The 26,389-nt window shown below is 42.6% G+C and overlaps 4 protein-coding genes across 4 annotated transcripts in view; all 4 read right to left on the bottom strand.

Moving 5' to 3' along the window:
• LOC135523880 (anthrax toxin receptor 1-like) overlaps window positions 1-6,487 on the bottom strand; it is a 29,933-nt gene extending 23,446 nt beyond the window's left edge. Inside the window, exon 1 of the mRNA XM_064950878.1 lies at window positions 5,806-6,487. Within this exon, the coding sequence (XP_064806950.1) occupies window positions 5,806-5,963 (158 nt within the window). The 5' untranslated portion in view covers window positions 5,964-6,487. The remainder of the gene's footprint in view (window positions 1-5,805) is intronic.
• Window positions 6,488-12,752: 6,265 nt separating this feature from the next.
• LOC135525170 (retinol-binding protein 3-like) lies at window positions 12,753-16,326 on the bottom strand. Its single transcript, XM_064952911.1, has 5 exons — window positions 16,282-16,326; window positions 14,283-15,576; window positions 13,884-14,074; window positions 13,530-13,672; window positions 12,753-13,389 (listed from the first exon to the last, which is right to left on the bottom strand). The coding sequence occupies exons 2-5, from the start codon at window positions 15,465-15,467 to the stop codon at window positions 13,061-13,063; spliced, it is 1,848 nt and encodes a 615-aa protein (XP_064808983.1). The 5' UTR covers window positions 15,468-15,576; window positions 16,282-16,326; the 3' UTR covers window positions 12,753-13,060.
• Window positions 16,327-17,156: 830 nt separating this feature from the next.
• Window positions 17,157-19,928, bottom strand: LOC135524940 (retinol-binding protein 3-like). Its single transcript, XM_064952773.1, has one exon. It carries the CDS (start codon window positions 19,926-19,928, stop codon window positions 17,157-17,159), a length of 2,772 nt encoding a protein of 923 aa, XP_064808845.1.
• A 1,961-nt stretch (window positions 19,929-21,889) lies between these two features.
• Window positions 21,890-26,042, bottom strand: LOC135525172 (growth/differentiation factor 2-like). The gene is made up of 2 exons (XM_064952912.1): window positions 25,601-26,042; window positions 21,890-25,424 (listed from the first exon to the last, which is right to left on the bottom strand). The coding sequence occupies exons 1-2, from the start codon at window positions 25,938-25,940 to the stop codon at window positions 24,523-24,525; spliced, it is 1,242 nt and encodes a 413-aa protein (XP_064808984.1). The 5' UTR covers window positions 25,941-26,042; the 3' UTR covers window positions 21,890-24,522.
• Between the last annotated feature and the right edge of the window lie 347 nt (window positions 26,043-26,389).

A 26,389-nucleotide genomic window follows, 5' to 3' on the forward strand; every position in this document is an offset into this window, starting at 1 on the left:
TTTTCCTAGTGTGTTATACAATTGATAGATCCTCTGACTATACTTATATATATGAGAGAGAGAGAGAGAGAGAGAGAGAGAGAGAGAGAGAGAGAGAGAGAGAGAGAGAGAGAGAGAGAGAGAGAGAGAGAGAGAGAGAGAGAGGAGAGAGAGAGAGATCGGGGTAACATTAGGACAAGGGATAATTAAAGCAACGTGTTGGCTTTTTATTCATGTCATTTGCTAGGGGAGGCTGAAAATATCCTTTGAAGATGTACAGTCCAGTGCCTTGTCTGTCAGCCCAAACAAGTGACAAAAGACCAAAATAGATCAGCATCCTCAAATTCGAGGGACCGGTGAGGTCAGTGCTCTAATCAAGTCCTTTAAAACTACCCTGGGGAACAACAGGATGACTGATGCTACGCGAGCCCTTCACATTAGACGACCATCTTTCCTGTCATTTTTTTTGTCTTGGCGGTGGCGTGCACACTAAACGATGTGACATCGCCGGGGAGGGGGGGGCACACACTACGAGATTCTTCCCTTGGTCGTGACGATTCTTGATACCACGCTGTCTCGCTAAAACAAGGATGTGATGTGATAGCTGGAATGAGCTGTGGCTCAAAGCAGCTTCGTAAACATTTTCAGTCAAACATTCACACTTGCCATACAGAGTTGAAATATCTAGCCAATACATTTGGAATCGAATTACATTGTGTGTACAGACCTTGTCAGAGATGTAACGATTTGACACTTGGGCAAGTATAAATGCATACTAATGATGGTCATGGCTCCAGCTCGAGAGTACACATTCTGTGTGATGCAATACAATGCGTCATCTCACTGGCTCCTTCTCTGGAGAGCTCTGATTGGCTATTTAAAAAAATCAGTTAAGAGCAAATTCTTATTTTCAATGACAGCCTAGGAACAGTGGGTTAACTGCCTTGTTAAGGGGCAGAACGACAGCTCAGGGATCTTGCAACTTTTCAGTTACTAGTCCAACGTTCTAACCACTAGGCTATCTGCTGATCACCATTCTAAAAATCTTGTCGTTGCATATCTCACACTACAAGAGCATTGCAGATTTTGTGCCCATCCAACATGTTTGAAAATATTTGGACTTCTGGAACTGCTCAAAAATGGGATCGGTAGCCCTGAGATTGCGTCTCTGAGGGCTACTCGGGACGCCCGCGCGCCCCAAGTAGGCAACGACATGGGGATTTTGTCTCCAATCTCAAAAACTTGTCTAGGACAGCTAAATTGGGGCCAAAACCATGTAGTGTACACCCAGTTTGACAGGCTATGGTCTCAAGGCCACAAGCAACAATTATGTCTCTAATTTTCTAGAGCGTTTGATTTGATTGCTTTAGCTGTACTGTATCCAAACACCTCATGGCACTCGGGGAGGCAACATGGATCATTAAACAGACCATGTCAGGACTGTGCTAGATGTCAGAGAAAGTATTCATTATTTTAAACAGCCCGGACGACCCGGAGTAAATACATTTTATTTTTAATCAAGCCTTTCTTTATGCTGACTGTGTGAAAACGCACTGCTAGAACCAGCCAAATGAAGTGAGTCAGAGAGAGAGAGAGAGAGAGAGAGAGAGAGAGAGAGAGAGAGAGAGAGAGAGAGAGACAAACAGACACAGAGAGAAGGTTCAGTCGGTCTGGGCCAGGGGTCTAGGGGAAAAAGCTCCATCAGGCCAGGCGCTCAGTAAAGGCGATGGGCTCTGCTCTCACGCGTGTTGAGTGGAAAATTCAACACCATGAAGCTAGTGTCACATTCCAGATGGGACTGCATGGTAAGAACCACCCCAGTCTGCGACCAATTAACTGACTATGCATAGGGATTTGTACGGAGAACCCACTAACCTACTTTTAGCTTGAGGCCTACTTGCTGTGTACTAGGCCCCCATCTGCAATCTTTATTTTCTCTCTCCTACTCTCTCTTTTTCTTTAATATTTGTCTCTCTCTCTCTCCTCTCTTTCTTCTTTTCAAAAAAGAACTATTTTCTCAAAAAAGCACTATTTTCTCGTCTAAATAAATTACTGCCATTCAATGACTGCAATTCCTTTAAAATGTCTGTCTCACTCGGGTCCCTCAACACACTCGGAATTCTAGACGGTATGATAACATTTATCAGGGCACTTACTCCTGCAAAACACACGTGCCAAAAAGCTACTTTTAGCGCTTTATGGAGGCCAAAGCGGCACCATGGTCCTGAATTGATCAAAAAGCGCATTCCACAATGAGAAGGTTTTGACATACTGTATTTCAATTATTTATAGACTTCAGCTGTAGTCCGGTTGGCTTGGACTTTTAAATGATCATGACTTAACATCCAACTTCAATGTCGGTCTGGGAGAAGAACAAGAATGACGAAGACTTGAAAAGGAGGAAAAAATGGCTGCAATGTGCAGCGACCATTGGGAAAACACGAGTGCCAAACATAACTGTTTCCATTTGTCCCTATCGCTTGATCAGAAAACAATGATGGGTCGTTCCATATGAATTCAATCACTTTCCGACCGCACCCCTTTTGACGGAACCTTCCATGCATGTTTGCCCATGGTAGAAGCGGACAGAAAGTGACTTTTTGGAACTGAATGCCAAAACATTCTGGAGATAGAGGTGCTCAAAGTTGATCCATTTTGAATACCCAACCCCTACCATTAGACCTCCATGTGCTTCATCACTGGAAAAGATAAACAGTTGAGTTTGATATAATTTGAAAGCTTACAAACAATTTTATAATATCTTAAGATTGTTTTGAACAAATGAACAATTCTGCAATATTTTAATCTTCAACAGCAATTATGTAAACATGTGTAAACTCAGATTTGTCTTATTTTCACATATGTTCTAGTTTAGACCCTAATTTACATAATCTGAGGTGTTTGTGTTGTGCCTTCCATTGGTTGAGACACAGCATAACTCTTGAATACAGGGTGGGTGTCATTTCAATCATAGAAAGATAATTAATAGAATGGACCTAACCCTTCAGGTCACTGTAATTTAGCTGGTACACCATTTCAATTTCAAATGTAACTTCCAATTACAACGAAAAAGATGGCCGCCGGTCTACACACTGTCGAATGTCAACTTGAATGGGAATGTCTAATCTAGTATCTATATTTCTATGATTTCAATTGGTTCCCTATGGAAGATTGACAGTATAATTTAAAACAGCAGATATTCCCACTCAAATGCACACTAAGACTAGCTGTCGCCATTGGCGTCGGCTAATGGGAAACCTCATTTAAAAAAAAACGCAAAATAAAAATATTCTCTGATGTGTGAACATTCAACCATCTTTGTCAATTCTACACACATTTTAGTACATTTATCAAACAAAACATGACTGACATTCAAGAGCCTGTATTCCCATGGTGGGCACAACACAAACAACTCTGATGATGCAAAATAGGGTCTAAGCTACAACATAATGTATATGAACATAAAAAAATAAGAGTTTTTAGATAATTGGCTTTATAGGTAAAAAAAAAAAGAAGTAACATTTGTATTTTAAATACATTTTTGTTCAATAAATTATAAAATACTTTGACATCTTTCTTTGTAAAGCTTTCAAATGATATCATATGGATATCTAATGGTAGGGTGGGGTATGCAAAACAGGTCAAACTTTGAGAACCTCTATCTCCTGAATGTTTTGATATTCAGGTAAAAAATGGTTACTTTCTGACCACTTCTACCGTGGGTAAACATGCATGGAAGGTTTTGTTCAAATCAAAAGGGCTGAAAGTGATCAAAACCTTATGGAACCACCCTGATATCTGTGGAAATCTGCTAGAGCATCAGAGCTTCTCACATCATGATCCTGTTTCCTATAAACGGTGAATGTCCCATGGGCCAGTGTTTTCGCGTCCTACAAGTGGTAAATGTGGGTGTGCCAGTGACAAGTAAGCTAAGTGAGGACAAGGAAGTTATTTTAGCAGACCAAAGGTAAAACCAGGGTGTTTCCCCATACCATCTGACGAGAATTAGCTACAGTGGTGGGCAGGGAGTGTGTTTTGAGGATCTTTATTGTGCAGAACATTTGGCATCAGTACCGGTCTGTGGTGCTAGAAACATGCCTAAAACAATCCCTTTGTGTTGTGTTCCTTACAAAACTGCAGGATAGGGCCTACCAGTCTGATTCAGCACAAACTCATACCTCTGTCGGCCTATGATACGCCACAACATAGGAAGGCTTAAAATTGGTTCTCTTTGATCCACCATCCATTTGGACCCGACAGTAATGATACATGATATCCACATGGTCCATATTCCTTTATTCAGTGACCAGTTGGCTGGGGGCGATTTTTCCATAAACTAGTCATTTATGGACTGATATTCAAAGAAACTCGAGACCAAGTTGCTGTAGACTAGTTGTAGCCCGATGCAGCATGACAAGAGGCAGGAGTTTTTACCCCTGACCTGGCCTGGAGAAAAAAACTCTTGGTCCCGTAGAATATACAGTAAATAAGGCACAGAGTTCTTCCAGCTCAGGAAAAACTCCAGACCCTAAGCATGACTCAGTAGCCAAGCCACTGTACAAAGGGCTATATCCTGTTAACCTCCACACATCCTGTTAACCTTAATCGTAGGTCTGTGCATCTAATAAACAGCTCAGGCCTGAGGGAATGTCCCTAATGAGCGGTTTGGTTGTTTGAAGTCAGGAACCTCAAACAGTGTCACCAACATCCTCAACCAGGGCCACAATATATCAAAGTTTAATCATACATCTACTATGAGCTGTGTTGATAAATGACATTCTATCTAAAAACAAATATGCTTCAATCTGATCTGACCTACTACATAAAGGCGCTAGGCTTAGGCTATAACAGGACAGAAAGGTCTGTATAGTCTGCTTTTCTCTCCTGAGACAGTGAGAGAGGCCTGCTGCTGGTCGAGCGTAAGATGTTGGAACCACAAAGATTTTTCCTATGTGGGTGGATAGGAGGAAATGCATGAATTGGCCACTCTATGAAAACTATACTCCTGAATGTGAGTTGTAGGTAGTCATGTGTCTTACTCCCCATTCTTTAATGTGAAAAAGTAAGTAGTGGACCTTGTAAAGGTACCCGCGGGCATGCACAGATCATGCTTCCCCCATTAGGACATAAAAAAAGATACAGAGAAGTATATGATCACTTGTACTGCTTATTCAGCTAACGCTTCGAACACACCGACAGCAAATTGCGCAAAATAGTAAGCAACATCATCTGGATGTGTATGCAACAAAAGTTCAACATTCACCCTGTGCTACCATTTCTGTCAAGCTGTCTACGCACACCGAACGCACTGCCAATGCCTCTGCAAACGCAATGCTGCAAAGGCAAACGCAGCGTTTCACTGGAAATGAATGTAATTCTGGTGTACCAAAATGCAAAGACGATGTCGGTGTGTTCGATGCATAGAGTCCGCCTCCGACTGCATCACCACGCACACTACTGCCTGTTGAGTAATGACTTTAATGAGGTGAACAATGAATTTATCAAGTTAATTTGTGAGCAGCCTATAAAGATTATTTATCCCTGCCTTGTGCAAAAAAAGAGAGGTCAGACTTTACAGAAACAGCTGTAAGCGCTGTAATAGCTGATTTACATTACTCATTATTTGTAAGTGCATTAACAGTCTGCAACGTTGTAAAAACACTAAAACTTTTGTATTTTAACTTTTGATTTGACTTGAACAGTGTAGGCTATGCTATGGACATATGTGTGTAACCAGAGAAGCTTGGCATCTCAATATAACGGTATCTTTGGTTTATTTAGCCTATGCAGTATAATAATAAATGTGGCATTTTGATAGTAACTTACTTGTCAAGCACAAAATACAAGTCGAAAGCCCCTTGACATGTACTTTCCTCCTCTTCTTTATCTACTTGTTCTGGTTCAGCATTGACGGATGCCAAAGTGAACATAAACAATCCAAGGAAAAGTAGGGCGAGAGACATTTTCATCAAAAACCTCGCCATTATTCCCCACGAAAAGGTAAATTCCTCCAAAAGCTCAATCGGAAAAAGTCAATGCCGTCTCACATCCCCAAAAGTGTTTTAATTACTTCTCTAGGCAGAGATGCCCATAACAAAACAACACACGGTCAAAACTGTCGAGATTGTTGTTGCACTCAGTTTCCAGAAATTACTGCCTCCCTCCTGGCAAATATTGGATGGGCGATGAGGGCGAGAAATACCATAAAATTTACGGCACTTTGTTCTCCTCGGGGAAAAATATAAAATTATTTGTTCAGTGATTTTACTATCCGATATAAACATATAATCCTTTCATATTCGTCTTTTTTTAAATGATAGTGTACTAGGCTTATTTCATAAACAAATACAGATGTTTCACTGCGTTAGAATAGATAATTCACAAAATGCACGTTTCCTGTCAAATTGTCAAAACGAGTAGTTAGTTTAAAAAAGCAAAATGGAAACGGGCAATGCAAAGCAATGTTAAGAACTGGGAGCTTGGGACAAACTTGGCTGAAATGAACCAGGTTTCATATTTCTGCCAGGAGAGAGAAAAAAAATCCACCTTGCGCCTCCCTCTCAAGAAGCTAAACTTTGGAAAACAGGCGTGAAAACACGCATGGACAACGAAGTGATGAGCTGAGCATCCACTGATGTAGTTATAGAAAATCCCATCTGTCCTGTAAATTATTGTAGCTCAATAACTCAACTCGGCAATACAAATGTAATCATAATTTACGAAATCATTACGTATGCCTATTTGGTATTTATTTGATAAACAAATATCAGTGCTATTTCCAAATTAGACATGTCATCCTAGCGTGAGCCAACCGACATAAGCGAAAGATCAGGCAATACACACCTGGCCTAAACTGGACTAGCAAAACGACAACTGTTGCTACATATTTATGGCAAATTATTTTTTATCCTTGTCATATGAAGAGAAATAATGAAGAGAAATTAGAGATAACAATGTATTGGTGCTCATCGGTCATTGGACATAAACATTACACAAGAAGTTGGAAATCGCAAAATCAACAATGAGTGGTTTGGAAGGAATCAGTCACAGTGGCTGTGTGGTCCCACATCTGGGATTAAGCGGCTCGTTTCCAAATTTAAATTATTAACATTCAACATTGGCCATGCTCGGAACTGCGAAACTTGACTTCAGTTAGTTCAAGACAACTGGGATGTAATATGCCAGGGAGATACTGTAGCCAGGGTATGCCAGGGTATACTGTAGCTAAGAAAGTCATACTAAGTGTATGTTGTGTAGTAAGATGTTAGTAGCCCATGTGCATTACCCTAACTTTTTGGTCTATTTATCCCTCTTAATTTCGCTTACCGTTCTAACTTGGTGGTGCACATTTAGCCAATAACCTGTTTTAGAGAAATGTAATCATCGAATATTGTAAGAGCGTTCCTTGTCTGTTTATATGCCCCTTTTATTTATCCTACGGTTCTGTCTTGGTGTACAGGGAGAACACTGTAAGAACTGCCCATGTTCTCAATTCTGTTGCTGTACATTTCAAAAGAGCTAAACAAATCGTTTTATTGTCTACGTCTGTCCTAGCCATTACGGATTGCCTCCTATCCCCTTGTTGTCCCCTTTATGCCATTGTTTGTACATCTCAATTGTCAGTAGAAACCACATTTGTTTAAGCAAGTCAGCCATATCAGCTATGTTTTTTTAAAGGCAGTAAATGAGACTGAATGGACTGTTGGGACAGATTTATGTAGGCCATTTGTGGGCACTGTTTGTCACCATTGTAGTGCAAATAATGTGTTTAGGGCTGTGTTGTATAGTGGCTTTGCTGGCATGCATCCCACATCCCACTTGCCACTGAATCTACCTCACCTGTAGTCTCGCATGACCATCCTTTCAAGGCTAGCCTACCCATAGCCTAATGCATGGAAGGGCTGTGGCAAAGGTCAGTATTTTAATTGAGGGCTCTCTACCAGCGGCATCCCACCCATTAGGGCGTTAGGGGAAACACCCCATAAAAATATATATACATTAAATAATGGATTATGTTTAAAATTCTCATCAAAGTGTGGTAAATGTGTACATTTTCCTGTTTCCAAAATATATAGTTGAAACTAAGCTGTTCAGTTACCTACTACTCTGCCCCTCAGTGACTGCCAGCAGTAGCCCCGCCTCCGTGGGCACATAGGCCTTGTGAACATTGCTTGGATTGTTTCTTCGGCTATTCGCGCCAGACCAGTAGCGGATTTAGGTATAGGCGACATGGACAAGATGCCTCCATGGGCGGCACGGGGCACAAAAAAAAATCGGAATGGTGACATTTGCGCGATCCGTTTTCTATCGCTCATTTGCACATCACGTCAATGATATCACGTGGGGGACTGTGGGTCAATTAACCTTGTCGGAGTGGGCGCCCTGGTTCTAGGGGGGCGAGCTCTGCTTTATCAGGTACAGATGGCTCTAAAGCAAAAAGCAGATTGTAATTAACTTTTAAATAAATAATCATAAGAGTCATGGGAGCCTGGGACCTGATAAACCACACATCTCCATCCAACGGCAGTCAAAGGACAGTGGTCTCCAGTAGCTCGAGTTTGAAAACGTATTTCTGCCATGCTGCTTTGTTGACAACTCCAACCACCTCACTCCCCCAGTGTTTTGCCAATCAGCAGCCGCCACTGCTCTCTAATTTGACCACTTTGCTGCATTGCATGCTTTTATTACAGCATATATGCCCACAATGTTATATGCGCAATGGATGTATGCTTCCCTAGACAAACAAAGTTAATTTATTTGTTCAGGATAAAATCTTACTCACTGTAAGTTAGGCTAATTATACTGTTTTCAAACACAAGCAGCCATCCATTATTTTTAAGCATGAGTCTTCACTAAGTCGTAACCCTTGTTTACTTGCTCTACCAGTTAATTAGCACTTTGGAATGAAGTGCCTATAGAATTGGCACGTAATTACACAGTTAGAATGGCATGCAATTGCTGGGACTGTAATGAACACATAACATGTTGATTTGCACATTCGTATCTTCTCTCCGTTGCCTACTGGAGGTTTTCAGTGTAAATATTGAAGAGCCAAGCAGGTAGGAGCTGTGTATCCACAGTATTTAAGCCATAGCCAGCAAGCTGATGCAGGTACCACATGAGTCAGGTGTAAATCAAAGCTACGCCTCCAGAGACAAGCAAAGCAAGCGTTATCAAATGAAAGTGATGACTGCAGGAAAACTGGACCTATGACATGTTTTTCTCCATAATATCTCCCAATTCTCCCGCACACAACACACATGCACGCACATACACACACACACACACGCACGCACGCACGCACGCACGCACGCACACACACTCGCACGCACGCACGCACGCACACACACACACACATCCAGCTAAACTAAAACTAAAGCTACTGTTTGTGGCCTGTGATCAGCCTCATCAGGAGTAAGTCCTAATACCCCCTGCCCCTGCCCCTGCCCCTGCCCCTGCCCCTGCCCCTGCCCCTCGCCTTCCACGTGTTTATGTGTAGTTATTCCCTTACTTACTGGATCCTGTTTACAGTTTTTTTCGATTGCTAAACGACAGTGGACACAACTGAAGTCACATGTGCAAAACTCCAACTACAGTCTGCACAGCAGCAGTTCATGTGGACCAAACTCTAGTTCGTTTTTCATTGCTTGAACACAGTTTTCAAAACTCTACACACTTATCCCATGACTTTAACCACAACCTGCACAACACTGTGGATTTACAGCACTTTGTTCAAATGCTAACACACTGCTGTCAAAACTGTGAACCACACATTCAAAACGGAATAGATTTCAGCCTTGTGCCTTTTCAAACACTGCTGATTGCAATTTCAGCTGAAAGGCAAAGCAGGTGTATTGTTTTAGACTTGTTAGTGAACACACACACATATTACAGTATATATAGGTAGAGCTCAGAAAGACTCATTTTGGAAATGGAACAAGGAAGATGGGTTCGTGGAGGGAGAAGGGTGGCAGGGAGAGGGTGGATGCGTGGAGGAAGACAAAGAAGACAAAGAGCTGTTATTTCAGATGAAATAAGGGCTACACTTATAGACCATGTCGTGAACCATGGTCTCTTAATGAGAGAGGCAGGGTTGAGGGTGCAACCCAATCTGCAAAGATCCACAGTGGCATCTGTAATGCGAATTTTCCATCATACAAACAGGTGAGAGTTACATCCTTACAGTAAATGAAAACATTACAGGAATCTATTTTGTATTGCAATTATATAATATTTACACAGATATATATTACAGTAAGTTTGACTGTAAAATATATTTTTACAACAGGACCCAAAGGCTGCTCCCAAAAGGGGGAAGAGGAAAAATATTTTCAGATGCGCAGGAAAATGCTATTGTTGACATGGTTGTTGTCAACAATGCAATAAAACTGCGGGAGATTCAAGATAGAGTGCTGGCTGATAATGATATATTTGAACATGTTAATTCTGTCAGCACAACAACTATTGCTTGAGTCCTAAAGAAACACCAAGTTACAATGAAACTGTTATACACTGTACCGTTCGAGAGAAACAGTGAACGGGTAAAAGAGCAAAGATACCAATATGTTCAGGTAAGACGTCTGAGGTTACGTACACAGCTATACAAAATATTTACAGTTTAAAAAAACACTAGCATTTCTACAGTAAAACTGTGCACTTACTGTTTTTCAGAGAGTAATGGAGGTGGAAGCACTGGAAAGACCACATCTATTTGTATTTATCGATGAAGCTGGATTTAACCTTGCCAAAACACGGCACAGAGGAAGGAATGTTATAGGTCAAAGGGCCACTGTGGAGGTTCCAGGCCAAAGGGGGGGAAATATCACCATGTGTGCTGTAATGGCCAATGATGGTTTGCTTCTCAACACACCACTCATTGGCCCATACAACACAGAAAGGCTTATAGCTTTCCTAGAACAGCTCTATACTCAGCTAGTGCCAGCAGAACAGGGGGAGCCAGTAAGAAACCCCCAAATTTTTGTCATAGTTTGCGATAACGTTGCTTTTCACCACTCTGCAGCTGTCACAGATTGGTTTGCAGCACATCACAGATTTATGGTTTTGTACCTGCCTGCATATTCACCCTTCCTCAACCCAATAGAGGAGTTTTTCTCTGCCTGGAGGTGGAAAGTGTTTGGTCACCACCCACATGACCAAATGTCTCTTTTGGAAGCCATGCGTGCCGGATGTGAGGACACGAGTCCAGAGGACTGCCAGGCACTCCAGAAGGTTCTTCCCCAGGTGCATGGCAAGAGAAAACATTAGATGTGATGTTGAAGAAAACCTGTGGCCTGATGCTAGAGAGAGGCAGGATTAGCCCCTCAATTATTTGTTTGAATTACAGTATGTACTTTTAGTTTCTACCTTTTTTTTCTCATTACTGTAATTCCGTAAATTACTACAGGCTATTGAAGCAAACTGCTAATTTTCATTTACCTTAATGAATTGTTATGTTCTAAAAATTTTAATAAATCATGTGAAAGAATGTCACTCTTTTCTTTGAAGAAAATATTACTTTGTATGAAGTCACTGAAATTGTTCAAACTGTAAAGATGAAAAGTTTGTATTTTCTGTATTGGTGTTTGATGCCAGTGTTTTTACTCTCAGTGTGTTCTGAGTGACAGTGTGCGTTATCTCAGTGAGGGTTGTGCATAGTGTTTGGCTGCACTGAGCGTGTTTTGAGCCATGTGTTAAGAGTTGTGTTGCTTGGAATGAGTTTTGCAGGTGATGTGAACTGTTTAGCTCAGGTGACTGTTGGTAGTGCAGACTGTAGTTAGAGTTTTCCACATGTGACTCCAGTTGTGCCCACTGTCGTTTAGCAATCGAAAAAAACTGTAACTCCTTGTGTTTTGAAAATACAGGTCTTGTGTCTGCCAAAAGCTGGCCCACTCACTGGATATCCACTCCCAGTGACCAGTATCTGTGTGCCTCTGAGATGTTACAGTGACGTTCCTGTTAGAAATGAGCTGCGCTGCTATCTTCTGGAACGAGACAAAGGGAGTACATTGAATTGTATTGTATTGTATTGACCGTACCTCCTCTAACATAATACTAATACACTATGTTTGTGATAACAGGCCAAGTTGAAACTGGAGGAAGAAACCAGAATGGTTAAGTGTTACTTGAACTGAGAAACTTGCTCTGGGAAGGTATACAATTCTAATCTGAATGAATAGTTGTGCTGAAATGTTGTTGTTTTTCTGCTGCAGGGCTGATATATAGTTTCTCTCACTGGTCTGTGAAACAATGGGTGGGATTGATTCCATTTGAGGTGTTAGTGTGTTGAATTGAGAAAATCTGGTTGGATTTGTAGTTATTCCAATGTTGGGCAAAAACGTGTTTGGTGTTATATAATATAATAAGCTGCTTGGCTTTATTGATCCACTCCTAACCTCTGATCCACAACATATATACTTATTATTGTGATCTCAATGACTTTATTGTGTCCCGCCATTGGAATTTATGCAACCCAAATTGCCTCACATGGAAAGTCACTATGTATGGACACAACACTACTTCCCATACACAGCAAAAAGACCCTGCATCAAATTAGAGAATGCACCCCCAACAGACAGAACAATTTGTTTGTAAAGGTCCTAAAAAATGGTACTCTAATATATATAAGAATATCAGAGGGAAAGCAAATATGCTTCAGCATTTGATTCAATGCACCTTTTTAAACTAGTTTCAGCTTTCATGTTCTTGCGAAGCTGCTTTGACAAATCTTAGCCCCAAGGCCAAGAGCTAGTGGATCAATAACACAAACACATTCGTAGTTTATGAACCACTTCTTTAAGAGTCACATTTCAGTATAACATTTCTTAAATCCGTCTACAATCACAGTAGTTTTTTTGTAAGTAAAAACTATAAGTAAAAACCATCACAATCTTGTTCATAATCTCTCACATATTCTTGCAAAATGAGAACACTACAACAGGCTACGATAAGAAGGCTTAGGTGTATAGGCTGGCTCCCTAGACTTGGTCAATGAAGTGCATTGAACTGTACCCTAAATACTTCGTTCCTCTGAGAACATAAGATCTTAAACCCCTTTGGCTGCCAACTTCCCCGGTCAGGGAGGTCACTTCTTTGCGCCGGCGAAGTGCTTGTTGAGGATGCCCTTGGCAGTGTCCAAGGCTGCGTCGGCTGGCACAGGGATGTGAGGGGCAACCCCAGCCCCCTCCCATGCGGGGCCCTGCGTTGTATCTGAATGGGTGGTGGGGATGCTCAGGAACACTTCACTCTCGCCCACACGGAAGGTCTCAGGGGGGTGGGAGGCGCCGTTGGTGGTCTCGCCCACAATCATGGCCCGGCCATGCTTCTTCATGATGTAGACAAACTCCTCGGCGGCGCCGGCTGTGGCCCCGCTGGTCAGGATGATCAGACTCTTCTTGGTGCCGTACCTTGCGCCTGAGAAAGAAGATGAGTCATTTTTTTTATCCCTGACGTGCTCTATTCTGCTGACAGCCCACAATTATATTCTGCTTTATCCAAATTGATAAACTCGTTATACAGTAGCCTACACATCATGCAACTGGGAAGTTCATTACCAGTGAGCTCAGACAGAGACCACAGCTCCGTAGTGGTGCCAGAGGGTCTGTCGTACAGTTTGTCCAGCAAGACCTGCTTGTCTGCATCAAAGAAGTAGGAGCAGAAGCCTGCAATGGCAGTGGTGGGTCCGCCCACATTGTTCCTGCAAAAACACATTTTCTAACTCATTCAATATGAAAAATTAAACATTTAGGAAATAAAACCTTTCCATATGGTTCAACTGTCCCAATTTACCCCAACTAAATGATAAGCCACTCTCTAACTCTGTTCATTTTAGTGAACATAAATATGTTTCCGGTAGTTGCTATGCTCATAATTTGAGCTTTGATTTTCACTATGAAGAGATGTCCTACCTGAGATCAACAATCAGAGCATCAGTGTTAACAACTTTGTTCCACACATGCTCCACGATGATCTGGGCAATGGCCTGAACCTCTTCGAAGTCACCAAACATGTCAAAGCGCAGGTAACCAATGTTGTTCTCAAACAGATCCGTGTGGAATGAGACCTTGATCAGCTCAATAAACATCTCTGGAGATGGATTCTGAAATCAACATAAATGTCTCAAAAATATTCCCCATAATTGATATGCAATGTTATTCTATTGATTATATTGAAGGTCTACTTGAAGGTCTACTGAATTCAACAGACAATTGTTTCAGGCAACAAAAAAAAGTTATCTTGATTGACATAAAAGTATTCTCAATAGCTAAATGTATTACATAGGCTATAACTCAACATTCATTTCTCACCATTGGTGGCAGGGCTGGGATGTTGTGGGTGGTCTTCAGGCATTTGTCTCCGGACAGTGTCATGAGGTCAGCGGAGAGTTTTGTCTCCAGCTCCACCTTTGAAGATATCAAGTTGTAGTCACCGCTCGTTGCCGCCAGCTTCTCCGCAACGTCCGCTCCGACATTCTCAAAGGCGTAGTTGTCGGCCACCAGAGCGCCAGTAGCCTCAAGAATGGCAGGGATCTCGGCACGGAGATTAATGATCTTAATGGCAGCGGCCAGGGCATCTTCAGCATCAATCTCAACATCGGGCATCACGCCGGCGACCTCCCAGGACTTCCCTGTGATGGGGTTGACGGACTTAGCCGAGGGCACTGTGACATAGAAGTCGGTGTCCCCAACCTTGATCTTTTCGATTTTCACGGACCCGCCAGCGGTTTTCTCCCCGACGATGGTGGCCCTCTTGAGGTTCTTCAGACAATAGGCGACGTCCTCTGCAATTCCCTTGGTGTTTGCACTGGTCAGGATGACGAGAGGCTTCTTTGTTCCGTACCTCTCGCCCAGCAGTGTGGGCATAGACCACATCTCGGTGGTGGTGTTGGTGGGACGGTCGTACACACTGTCAATGTGAATCAGAGGTTCGGCATCAGTGAAATAAGACACAATGTATGGGATGCCCGACAGATCCCCGCTGCCTGTGTAGCGAAGGTCAAAGATCAGAGCGGACGTGGGCAGGATCTTGTTCCAGACCAGCTCCAGAAGGAGGGTGCCAATCTTGTCGGCCAACTCCTCCCCGATGATGTGGTCGATCCTCAGGTAGCCGATGTTTCCCTCCAGGACTTCCAGCTTAATGGAGCTCTGGAGCACACCGATGAGCTGGTCTGGGGGCAGGGGTGGCAAGACAGGGGCCACCGCTGGGATGTAGTTGGGTTCATGGGAGATGACCAGCCGGGTGTCACTGATGGTGCTCTGGACCCCACCGGTCAGGACGGAGGCGAGAGTGTCAGGGTCGGGAATGCTGAGGATCTCTGTGTTGCTGCTTGCAGCGTCAATGGCCTCCTGCATGCCAGTTAGTTTCTCCGGGGAGCAGTAGTTGTCCAGGAGAATTTTAGCCATGCCGACAATCAAGTCGGGTGCGAAAGCGCTGTGGACAGCCACATTGCTGAGGACCAGCACCGATGCCAACAAGAGGAGAGACGTTGCCATCTTGGTGGGTTTCTAGATAGCAGTAAACCACAGTAGTAGCCACTCTGCGGTGGAACGTCTGTCTGCAAAGTGGTCCTTGGTCAAATGAGACCTTTTTCCTGAAAGGTTTCTGTTAACACACACATAAGAGGATTTTCCTCACAATAAACCTTTAATCTTCTTATCTTGAGTGCTTTGGTAAGACAATAACAGGCCAACAATTTAGGTGCAACATATTGCCCAAGATATAGATGTTAAATGCATACTTGTTGCTATGCGTGTGAGGTAAAGTTTTACTAGACACAAATGTCAGTTGAGGTTATGCTTGGTGGAAATATTCACATCACTGAATGTGTTACACATTTGTGCATATTTTTCATTTGATGAATAAGGCTCACTGATTGTAGATCAGTGTTAATTAAATAGATAATTGTTTTCTGAATTAATTATTATTTTGTTTCTACCTTAAAATCAGGCCTTCTGTTGGTCAGCTAGTTAATGTGAAGTGTAATGTTACCTTGAACTGTATATTTTGACAAAAGGTCCTTATACCATACTTAGGCTTATAATCTCTCACTCGTGCTGCACATGATCAATCAGCATTATACTTAGAACATAGAACTTATTATTAAGAACATAGAATTTGAAATAGTCAAGCCATCCACCCCCTCCTCTCTCTTAATGTGCCGTTGGCTGACCCTAAGCATTATGGTCTGTAAATATCACATTGAACTCGAAATAGTTCCGTCTCGGGTAATAATTACTCACAGGTTTATTCAACAGTTTATTGTTATTCAACAGTTTAAGTGTTGATTAGAAATGGAATAAAACTTACCCACAAGCAATAACATTTTCCATGTAGATTCAACCTACTACACCAGTATATAATAGATAATGGGTGTTCCTCTTCTGAAGCTATATGGCCTCTATTTGGTCATGACACTATTCACAATCAGTTGATATCATTGATGCTACACAGTAGGAGAACTGAGCACAGTAGTTCACTACAGGTTTGTATGGGTAATGCTCCCTCTACTGACTGTCTGAAGACTCTTCTACATTATGGCAATATGATGTTTCACTCACAACATGACAAATTACATGACTTGACAAATGACAAAAAGGACAAATAAGAAATGCATTAACAGATTCATATAGAAAGTATTTGCTTTAATCAGATTAAATAAATGATGATAGTATAATGAAATGAAATTAAATATTAACCCTTTCTCCTCACACATATTTAGGCCAACACAAATGTAGCTCAGGGAGATAAAAAAAAAGACATTTAGATATTCATGAAATATGAACAAGAGGATTTATTTGTACATTTCTCATACAAAATGACGCACAGGGATTTTGGTCAAATTCATCGAAGGCAACTACTTTCATCCCAGACCTGCAACAGTCAAGGATCTGTTTATTAAATTAGTTTATAATCATGTCCAAAAAGAAAGCTTCCATAAGGTGCCTTAAGGATTACTAATGTGCAATCTACCATTTAAAGACTTTCAACCTTATTTTGAAAATATATATTTTTTTTTTACAAACTTCGGGGTGGTTGTGTTATACCACAGATTGTCAGATTTCTGAAAAATAATTATAATAAATAACATTTCTGTTAGAAATCACACACGACAAAAACATAATTCACAAATACAGGACAAACAAAGTAAACATTTACAGGAAAGTGAAACAATAACATGACCATTATTTCCCTTCATCTCGCTTTAAAAGCCTAGCTGCAATGATTCTCTGTGCAACACTCAGAGCATCATTTGCCTGAGCAACAACGTGTGGCTCGACCCCGGAAACACTCCACACTTTCCCAGTAACAGCACTCAGGACCACCTGGTTAGGTATGGAGGCATACAGGATACTGTTCCCGATCTGGTAGGTGGCACTGGACAGGGACCCTCCGATTGTCGGCTCCCCGATCACCGTTGCCCTGTTAAGGTCCTTCATGGTCCGCGTGAACGCCTCGGCGGCCGACCCCGTCATGTGACTAGTGAGGATGTAGATATCCTTGGTGGAGCCGTACCTCTGACCCTGGATCTGAGGCAGGGTCATGACCTCGGTCATGGTGGTTGTGGAGCGATCAAATACGGTGTAGAGGTGCCTCAGGGGCTCAGCATCGAAGAAGTAGGTGCAGAGGAGTGGGATGGCTGTGGAGTAACCACCTGTGTTGTATCTCATGTCGATGATCATTGTGTCCGTGTTCACCAGCTTGCTCCACACCAGTTTAATCAGCTCAGGGCCGATGGCTCTCATCACTTCTATGTCTGCCATCATGTCAAACCTGAAGTAGCCCACGTTCCCGGGCATCACCTCAATCTTGAACAGCGCGTCAATGATGTAACCCACCTCCTCAGCTGTTGGGATTTTTGGCATGTCATGCAGAGACTCGGGTTCGATGTCGCAGTAGAATATGTGCAGCCGGTGGTCACCTGATGTCTCCTGGAGGTCAGCTGTCAGTTGGGATGCCAGAGACTCATAGTCCACCACCGATCGATACGAGCCCTCGGCCCATTTGATGAGCAACACTCTGCTGACCTTGTTGGCAACCTCAGGGATGGCGTAGTGTACTTCCAGGAGCTCCCCCGTCCCCTCCACCAGTGAGCGAACCTCCCTGTGAAACTCTATGATCTCATGGGTGTGGTCAACGGCCTCCTCAGCAAGCACTATGGCGTCAGGGACCACGCCTCCACCTAGCCAGCACTCCCCGTTGTTGTCTATGATGTTTATGAAGGGGACGGTGATGACAATGTCGGTGTCTTCCACCTGGAAGGACTTGGAGTGCATCAGGGTCCCGGATGTGATTTCCCCGATGACGGTGCCACGGTGCAGAGACTGCATCAGATAAGCAAATTCCTCCCCAGCACCAGCAGTATAGTAACTAGTCAGGATGTACACTCCCCGTTTAGACCCATAGGGTGGGCCTGGGAGGCCGGAAAGCGTGTTAAACTCAGTGGTGGTGTTCTGGATTCTGTCGTATAGGGTGAAGAAGTGGAACTGTTGTGACGGGTCTTGGAGGAAGGAGAGCAGGATGCCCATGGAAGCTGAGGACCCACCTGTGTTGTATCGCAGATCGATGATGAGGTTCTCTGTGTCTTTGAGGGGCTCCCAGATTTTTTGGGCAATCTGCTCTCCTAATTTGGTCATCACTGACACGTCTCCAAACTTGTCAAAGCGGAGATAACCAGTGTTTCCAGTTAAGATGCGTACTTTGAAGACTGTATCCACCAGGTTTGTGAGAAATGCTGGATCGTTTGGTATGTTCTCAGGTTCAAAGTCTTCCTCAATGATAACCGGGTGATCTTGGGTCAGTTTGATCACCAGACGAGGGTCCTCTGACACAGACTGCAGTTCGTAGTTGATTTTATTCGCCAGGTCCTCCTCTGAAATGACAGAAAAAAAATCGGTGGATTCCAGATGTTGAAGGAGAGCCGGTACTCTGTCTGTGAATGAGTAGTACTGCCTGATGATGTCAGAGACGCTCTGGACAGCGTTTGGAATGGCACTCCTGACAGCCAGTAGATTTTTGGCATTGGCAACAGCCTCCTTGGCATTGATATTTACAGAGGGAGATACTCCACTCACTTCCCAGCTTTGGCCTGTTATTGGGTTCACTGACCTGGCCACAGGAACTGTGATGTAGAAACCAGAATCTCCTATTCTTATCTTCTGCACTTTCACTGACCCCCCGGCTGACCTCTCTCCAACAATTATAGCCCTGTTCAAATGCTTCAGAGTGTAGGCGATTGCCTCAGCCGCACCCATAGTACGCTTACTGGTTAATACGATGAGGTCTTTTCTCTTTCCATACCTCTCTCCCATGATAGATGACATAGTCCATAGCTCCTTAGTGGTGTTGGAGGGCCGATCAAACACAGTGTCAATGTGAATGAGAGGTTCTGGGTCGGAGAAGTAGGAGATGATGAAAGGGACTCCGTCCAGCTCCCCAGCTGTGCTGTAGCGCAGATCAAAGATTAACGAGGAGGCGTGGGTGACCTTGGTCCAGATGTTGTCCTGGAGCAGTGGGCCAAGCTTGGCTGCGGTCTCCTCCCCTATAATCCGGTCGATCCTCAGGTAGCCGACATTGTTCTCAAGGAACTCCAGCTTCACAGAGTTTCTGACCAGCCGGATGAGCTGCTCCGTGGGAAGAGATGGGAGAGCAGGCGGCATCACTGGGACAAAGTTTGGCTCGAAGGACACAGTCAGCCGAGGGTCATTGAGTGCACCCTGCACGCCAGCCGTCAGCACAGATGCTAAGGTCTTGCGGTCAGATATTTTGAGGATTTCTCCGCTGTTAATGGCTTGCTGAATGGCCTCCTGCATCCCGACTAGATTCTCAGGGAAGCAGTAGTTGTCGAGGAGAATTTTCGCCATATCCAGCACCAGAGCTGGCTGGAAAGAAGCGCTGGAGTAGAGAACATGGCAAAAAAGCACCAGCAACGCTTGTGAGAACCGACTTACTGCCATTATTGTGGAGAATGTTATATTTGATCTGCGTTATCCTGATTTTTGGTCCATTCATTCAGAGGGACGGTCCTTTGTCAGGAGAGAATGGTTTTCACCGGTAGGTTTCGGACAACAACAACGACATAAGAGGCTTCTGTTCTCAATAAACCTTTAATCGTATTATCTGCGGTGCGTCCGCCAGACAAACACAGACATTTTTTTTCTCACAAATTGGAGATGTTACATCGAAGGTATTATGAAGTAGGTATTTGGGTATGTCAGTACCTTTTCTAGTTTTACTGTATTTAATTCGTTGTATTACTGTAAAGGATGAGGCTTCTGTCGGGATGTATTTAGTTTTAGGCATCAAATCAAATCTAAAAACCTTTGCATCCCATATTCTTTATTAGAATTTCTATTATATGCTCTACCATGTCATACACATTTTCTTGAAAAAAAAGGATGAGATAGAGAAAATAGATTAGAGAAGATTTTAGAGGTCAAATACTACCTGATTAGTATGAAAGCCCCATGTGAAACTCACAGTCAGTTATAAGGCAGTGTGGTTTGGCCAGGTGGAGATATGGTTCAGGCTTTATGAGGTCATGTCTGGGGCGAGTGGATGAGATGATTACACAGTTTGTGTTCACGTGTGTACATGTGATACACTGCATTGAACACGGGATTTAGGATGAAAACCAAAGATTTAGAAGAAGTGATTATAAACATGAACATGGACTACCATTAGTATGAAAATACTCACAGTATATATTCACCATTTACATTTTTTTACTCACCGATTTTAATGACATTTCCACTGTGTTCATTTAGGTTGGAATATAATTTAAGGTTGAGTGAGTTCAAAACGGAAATTTAAAGGCATGCTAATACAAGCCTTACAACACTGGGAATTTTTACAACACATAATTACGCAACCACATATAATCTAATGCTGCAGCACAGTATGTAAGTTAATCTCACTTTAACTTCTAATACCCAGTCTTACATAAGCCCGTCTGGTGATTCTTTGTGACCAATCAGGACCTGGAATCTCATTTTAAGACTCCACTCCCGGTGCATTGCTCACTGCGTCATTTAAGAGGGCATGTTTGGCACTAATATGGATAGAGGGGAGGTCATCAGGGGGAGGAACTCAGTTAGGCAATTGTGGTCTCGGTTAATTAGGCTAAAATCAGACGTCACGTAGGCTTTTAATGGAAAGGTGGTATATTAAGACGGGGCTTTATTTGTTTTTATTGTCAAGTGGTGATGTAAGTGTCTACATCCAGACTTTTTCATCCCCTCCTGACAAACATTAGCTTCATTACTAGGGGACCCATCAACTCTGATTAGAATACATTGATGTGCATTGACCATAGATAGACATCAAATTCATTGTGTCTTTCCCATAATGGCGTTTGTAAGATTATTTTACTACGAAGGGTGCATAATGCCACCTGGAGTGTGTTGTTTGAACAACTATAAAGCCAAGGTTGGTGCTTTACTGCCACCTGCAGTTATGGAATGTTTGCTCACGAGTATAATTCAATGGCTGATCCTTCCTGGTGACCTGGATGGAATTATGTGATCCTTCCTAAACCCATAGGAAATCCCACTCAGTTGACTACTTCAAAATGGTGGATGTCCTCAATGGCGCTGCTCGTGCTAAAATGGACTTTTGGGTACTTGAGTCCTTTATCTACCACTATGGTATTGACTAATGTGTGACCTGTTTACAACTGAAATATGGTCTGGTTTTGACATGTTGGGATCAACATGTACTGAATACTAAGACGTGTGCAGTATTTGCGTTTAAATAATTACAAAGATATTCAAAAAAACTGAAAATGAATGAAGGAGTAAGATATATAAGGAAAAAAAATGGATTCAAACCAACTCCTTACTTTATAGAACAATTATACATTCAAATGAACACACAGTTACAAAAAGATACTCTGTTTAAAGTTTTATGGATGTGTTGAGACAACTGCTTATTGTTCACCTGTAGAGTGCGCTCTTTACACATTATTCAATGAAGAACTTCCACAAAAGTTGAACTTTATAAATGCACATTGAATATTCATATAGTACAACTGCAGCACAAAAAATGCACTGTTATGTAATAGTGCAACCTTTACCTATAATCCACAATCTCTGACTCTAATATGAAACTAATGAGAACAATCCATATTTAATTCAAAGCAATAATTTAGAAGTCATAATCAAAAATTCCCTGCTATAAAAATACTTAAAACTCTAATACCATTAAAACTTGTAGAGCAAGATAGTCCTCATAGCCAACTGATAAATAAACGACACTATGTACAAACTCTTTAGATATCATGCTAATTTTGTTATAGATATCAAACTATAGATGCACACAGATTTAATACAGATGTAGGATCTTAATTTGAGCCAGGTTGCTACAGCAGGAAAATAATCCTGCAACAAATGCAAATTATTATGTGGATTATAATTAATGGACATTTTTGTAGGGGTTGCTACATTTTTTGTTAGGGCAAATCAAGTCTGAAATGTCAAAGAGGTAATGACAAACTTGAGAATCCTTTCAAAAACTCCAATACACAACACGTTTGCATTTCCTGCTGTGCAGGAAAATCCTCAGCAACAAAAGAGTGATCAAACTAGAAAAGTGCATTTTCTGAAGAAAATGTGATGCGCATGCTAGCTGGTGAAGGGTTGATTTGATTGATTGGATAGCATGAACATGTGAAAGTTGGTTTGGTGTCTCTAGCTTGAACAGTTCAAGAGTTATTGTTGGTAGTTTATTTTATGTAAATGTATACAAATGTCCATAGTTCTAGTTAAAAAATAAAGAAATAATTGAAGTTAGGATAGCCTGAACATGTGAATGTCTGTTTGGCAGCTTGAACAGTTGAGAAGTTACTTTTGGTGAGTTATTTTATGCAAATGTGTATACATTTTTATCCTTATGAAAGTTTTCAAGAATTGCAAGTTAGGAAAGCCTGAACATCTAAATGTTGCTTCAGTATTTCTAGCTTGAACAGATTAAGACGTACTATTGGGGAGTTATTTTATGCACATTTATTCAGTCATAGTTGATACATGTGTTAAAGAATTTGAAGTTAGGATAGCCTGAACATGTGAAAGTAGGTTTAGTGTCTCGAGCTTGAATGGTTGAAGAGTTATGCAAATTAATGCACACATATATATATATATATATATAGTTATAATTGATAATTTCTCCCCAATTTCGTGGTATCCAATTGTTTTTTTTAGTAGCTACTATCTTGTCTCATCGCTACAACTCCCGTACGGGCTCGGGAGAGACGAAGGTTGAAAGCCATGCGATCTCCGATACAGAACCCAACCAAGCCGCACTGCTTCTTAACACAGCGCGCATCCAACCCGGAAGCCAGCCGCACCAATGTGGCGGGGGAAACACCGTGCACCTGGCAGCCTTGTTTAGCGCGCACTGCGCCCGGCCCGCCACAGGAGTCGCTGGTGCGCGATGAGACAAGGATATCCCGACCAGCCAAGCCCTGCCTGACCCGGACGACGTTAGGCCAAATGTGCGTCGCCCCACGGACCTCCCGGTCGCGGCCGGTTATGACAGAGCCTGGGTGCGAACCCACAGTCTCTGATTGATACAAGTTTTTAAGTTTCTGAAATTAGGATAGCCCAAACATCTGGACGTTGGTTTGGTGCCTCTAGATGAAATGGTTCAAGAGTTACTGTCAGTGGGTTGTTTTATGCAAACGTGTGCACATTTATATAGTTATAGTTGATTACGATTTGAAAGAATGTGAAGTTACAATAGCCTGAACATATGACAGTTGGTTTAGTGTCTCTAACTTGTACTGTTCAAGAGTTACTGTTGGTGAGTTATTTTATGCTAATTTATGCAAACGTTTATTGTTCCAGTTGATTAAAGTTTTAGAGAATCTGAAATTAGAATAGCCTGGAAATGTGAAAGTTGGTTTGGTGTCTCCAGCTTGAACGTTTCAAGAGTTATTGTTGGTGAGTTATTTTATGCTAATGGTGGCCAGTCTGTTGTGGCAGTCTGCACATTGGGACGTTGGATTCATGTTAATAGCTTAAGTCATTTAAGCGTCTGAGAGAACAGAATAAATTAAATTATTATAATAATATAAGTATGTAAGCAATCATGCGTTGTGTATTTATTGCTTTGCATGCGCACATAACTAAGATCCTACATCTGTAGATCCAATTTATTTTTTATTTTACCTTTATTTAACCAGGCAAGTCAGTTAAGAACACATTCTTATTTTCAATGACGGCCTGGGAACAGTGGGTTAACTGCCTGTTCAGGGGCAGAACGACAGATTTGTACCTTGTCAGCTCGGGGGTTTGAACTTGCAACCTTCCGGTTACTAGTCCAACGCTCTAACCACTAGGCTACCCTATATTATTTTCTAAAACCTTAATAACAATAATGATAATGCTCATAAATAATTTATAAATATTGTACCATAGGCTTTATTGCTATTCTAGACAGACTGTGCATTCGCTGAACATATACTCAATAAAATAACTCAAATGCATCTCACAACAGAACTGTACAGATTTACAGTAACGGGTTAAAGGGGACCACCATGGATGTTAGCCCTCACTACCTACATCCACACTTTGCCACCTTCATCTCCTCGTACGGGTGTCGTATAGTGATGACACCATTCTCCTGGTACATGACCGTGATGGGGTCGAGTTTTGTGGGAACGCAACACGCCATGTTGGCTTTTTTGGGGTTCTTGAGATTGACCAGGGTCTGGATGAGGGCGTGTTTGGAAGGGGTCATGTCGTCAGTCAGGGGGTAGTAACACACCCCTCTACACTCAAAGGCGTCATACTCAGGGGGCGCTACGATCCACTGGTCCCATCCGATGTCTTTGAAGTTGACTCGCATGGAGGTCCGTCGGCAGTAGCTGGTGTCCGTCTGCCTCTTCCGCCTCGGGTGTAAGTCCACGGGGATCTCATTGTCGTTGGTCCCTTGCCAGTCGCTCCCTGAGAAGAGTGTCTCTTCCTCATGAACTATCATCTCCCTCAGCTCCTTCTTGGCCTCTCTCTTCCTGCTCCCCAGGTCGTTGGAGAAGACGATCAAAGCAGCTGCCGTGTTATCCCTCACGCCCACGCCCACGCTCACGTCCAAACCTCCGCCTTTGAAAGGCCCACAGTCCCACCTGTCGACCACCACTTCAAACTCACTGGCCCCGCGGTCCGACTTGACCCAACTCTGGATGGCAGTGGTCACATTGAAAGTTTCCCAAGAGTGATGGGTCCCAATGACCTCTTTCCCATCCACAAGGTGGGCAATGGCCTTGTTTCCTTTATACTCCACTTCATAGACCTTTATGGAAGCCCCGATCCCATTGGTAGAGGTTGAGGTTGTCCCATTATCCAGCAGGGTGAACAGCCTGAGTTCTGCCATGTTGACCTCTTCGTGATTTGGGACAGTTACATTGAACAGAAGTCTGTGTTTTGACTTGGTGCCATTTTTTTCAGAGTGACTGACATCTGCAACATTGGGCAAAAGGCATACATAGTTTCATATTTGATATCACTTATTTGTATCAACAGCCTTAGAGGCACACAGGTTTAATACGCATACATAATACAGTGTCTATGTATGAACATGTTGTAATCATTGATAAAATCCCCCAAATTCATGTTTGACTTGCCTATGTACATACCTTGAACGGTGAAGCTGCGAATGACATCAGAACGAGGCATCGAGGACGTGTCGGAGGCATACTTGTTGTACAGTTCAATCATGAACGGTGGCGGGTATATCTTGCTGTGCTCCCGTGGGACATCGGATAAATTGAGTTTCCTCAGAAACTCTTCCTTCATGGTTCCCAGAAAGCTGTGTAACCTGTCCTCCTCTTCGACCAGGTCCTGCTCGGAAGTCTCAGAGAAGCCCCCGCGATCTTCACTTTGGAGGACATCGTTCAGTGGTTTGCACCGACAGGAGCCCGTGGACACCAGCAAAGTCAGACACATCTGGAAGAGGAAACGCCTTGAGCACTGCATCTTCAGATCAGATCCTTCCCAATCGACACGCTTTACCTTCCCAGTTCCCACTATGTATTTAAAACTGACTATGGGTGACAATCTGTTGAAATTGAGATTCTTCTACGCTAGGGCTATAGTTCTGGGGGTCCACTCCCATGCTCTAGAGTAAACAGTAGCCTCATGTCAACCGAAAATAGTAGCACGGCCATTCTTATCTCGACCATTGATGTCTTGTTTTAGGCTTTGTTATCGTTAGAGGGCTTGAAGTTAATGAAGATTCTGTAAACATTTGCAGACACACTGTGATAATGAGAGAGACGCTGGAAATTGTGGGGCTACTGACAAACACTTTACTAAATTCTTCCCTCTTGCTTCCCACATGCGGGTCAAAGTTCAGGCCAACGGAAATCAAAATGTATATGTTCGGAAAGGCAGTGAAATACATATCAGGGTTGGGGAGTAACTGA

Source organism: Oncorhynchus masou, chromosome 31 (genome assembly GCF_036934945.1).
Source record: "Oncorhynchus masou masou isolate Uvic2021 chromosome 31, UVic_Omas_1.1, whole genome shotgun sequence".
NCBI classification, from domain to species: domain Eukaryota; kingdom Metazoa; phylum Chordata; class Actinopteri; order Salmoniformes; family Salmonidae; genus Oncorhynchus; species Oncorhynchus masou.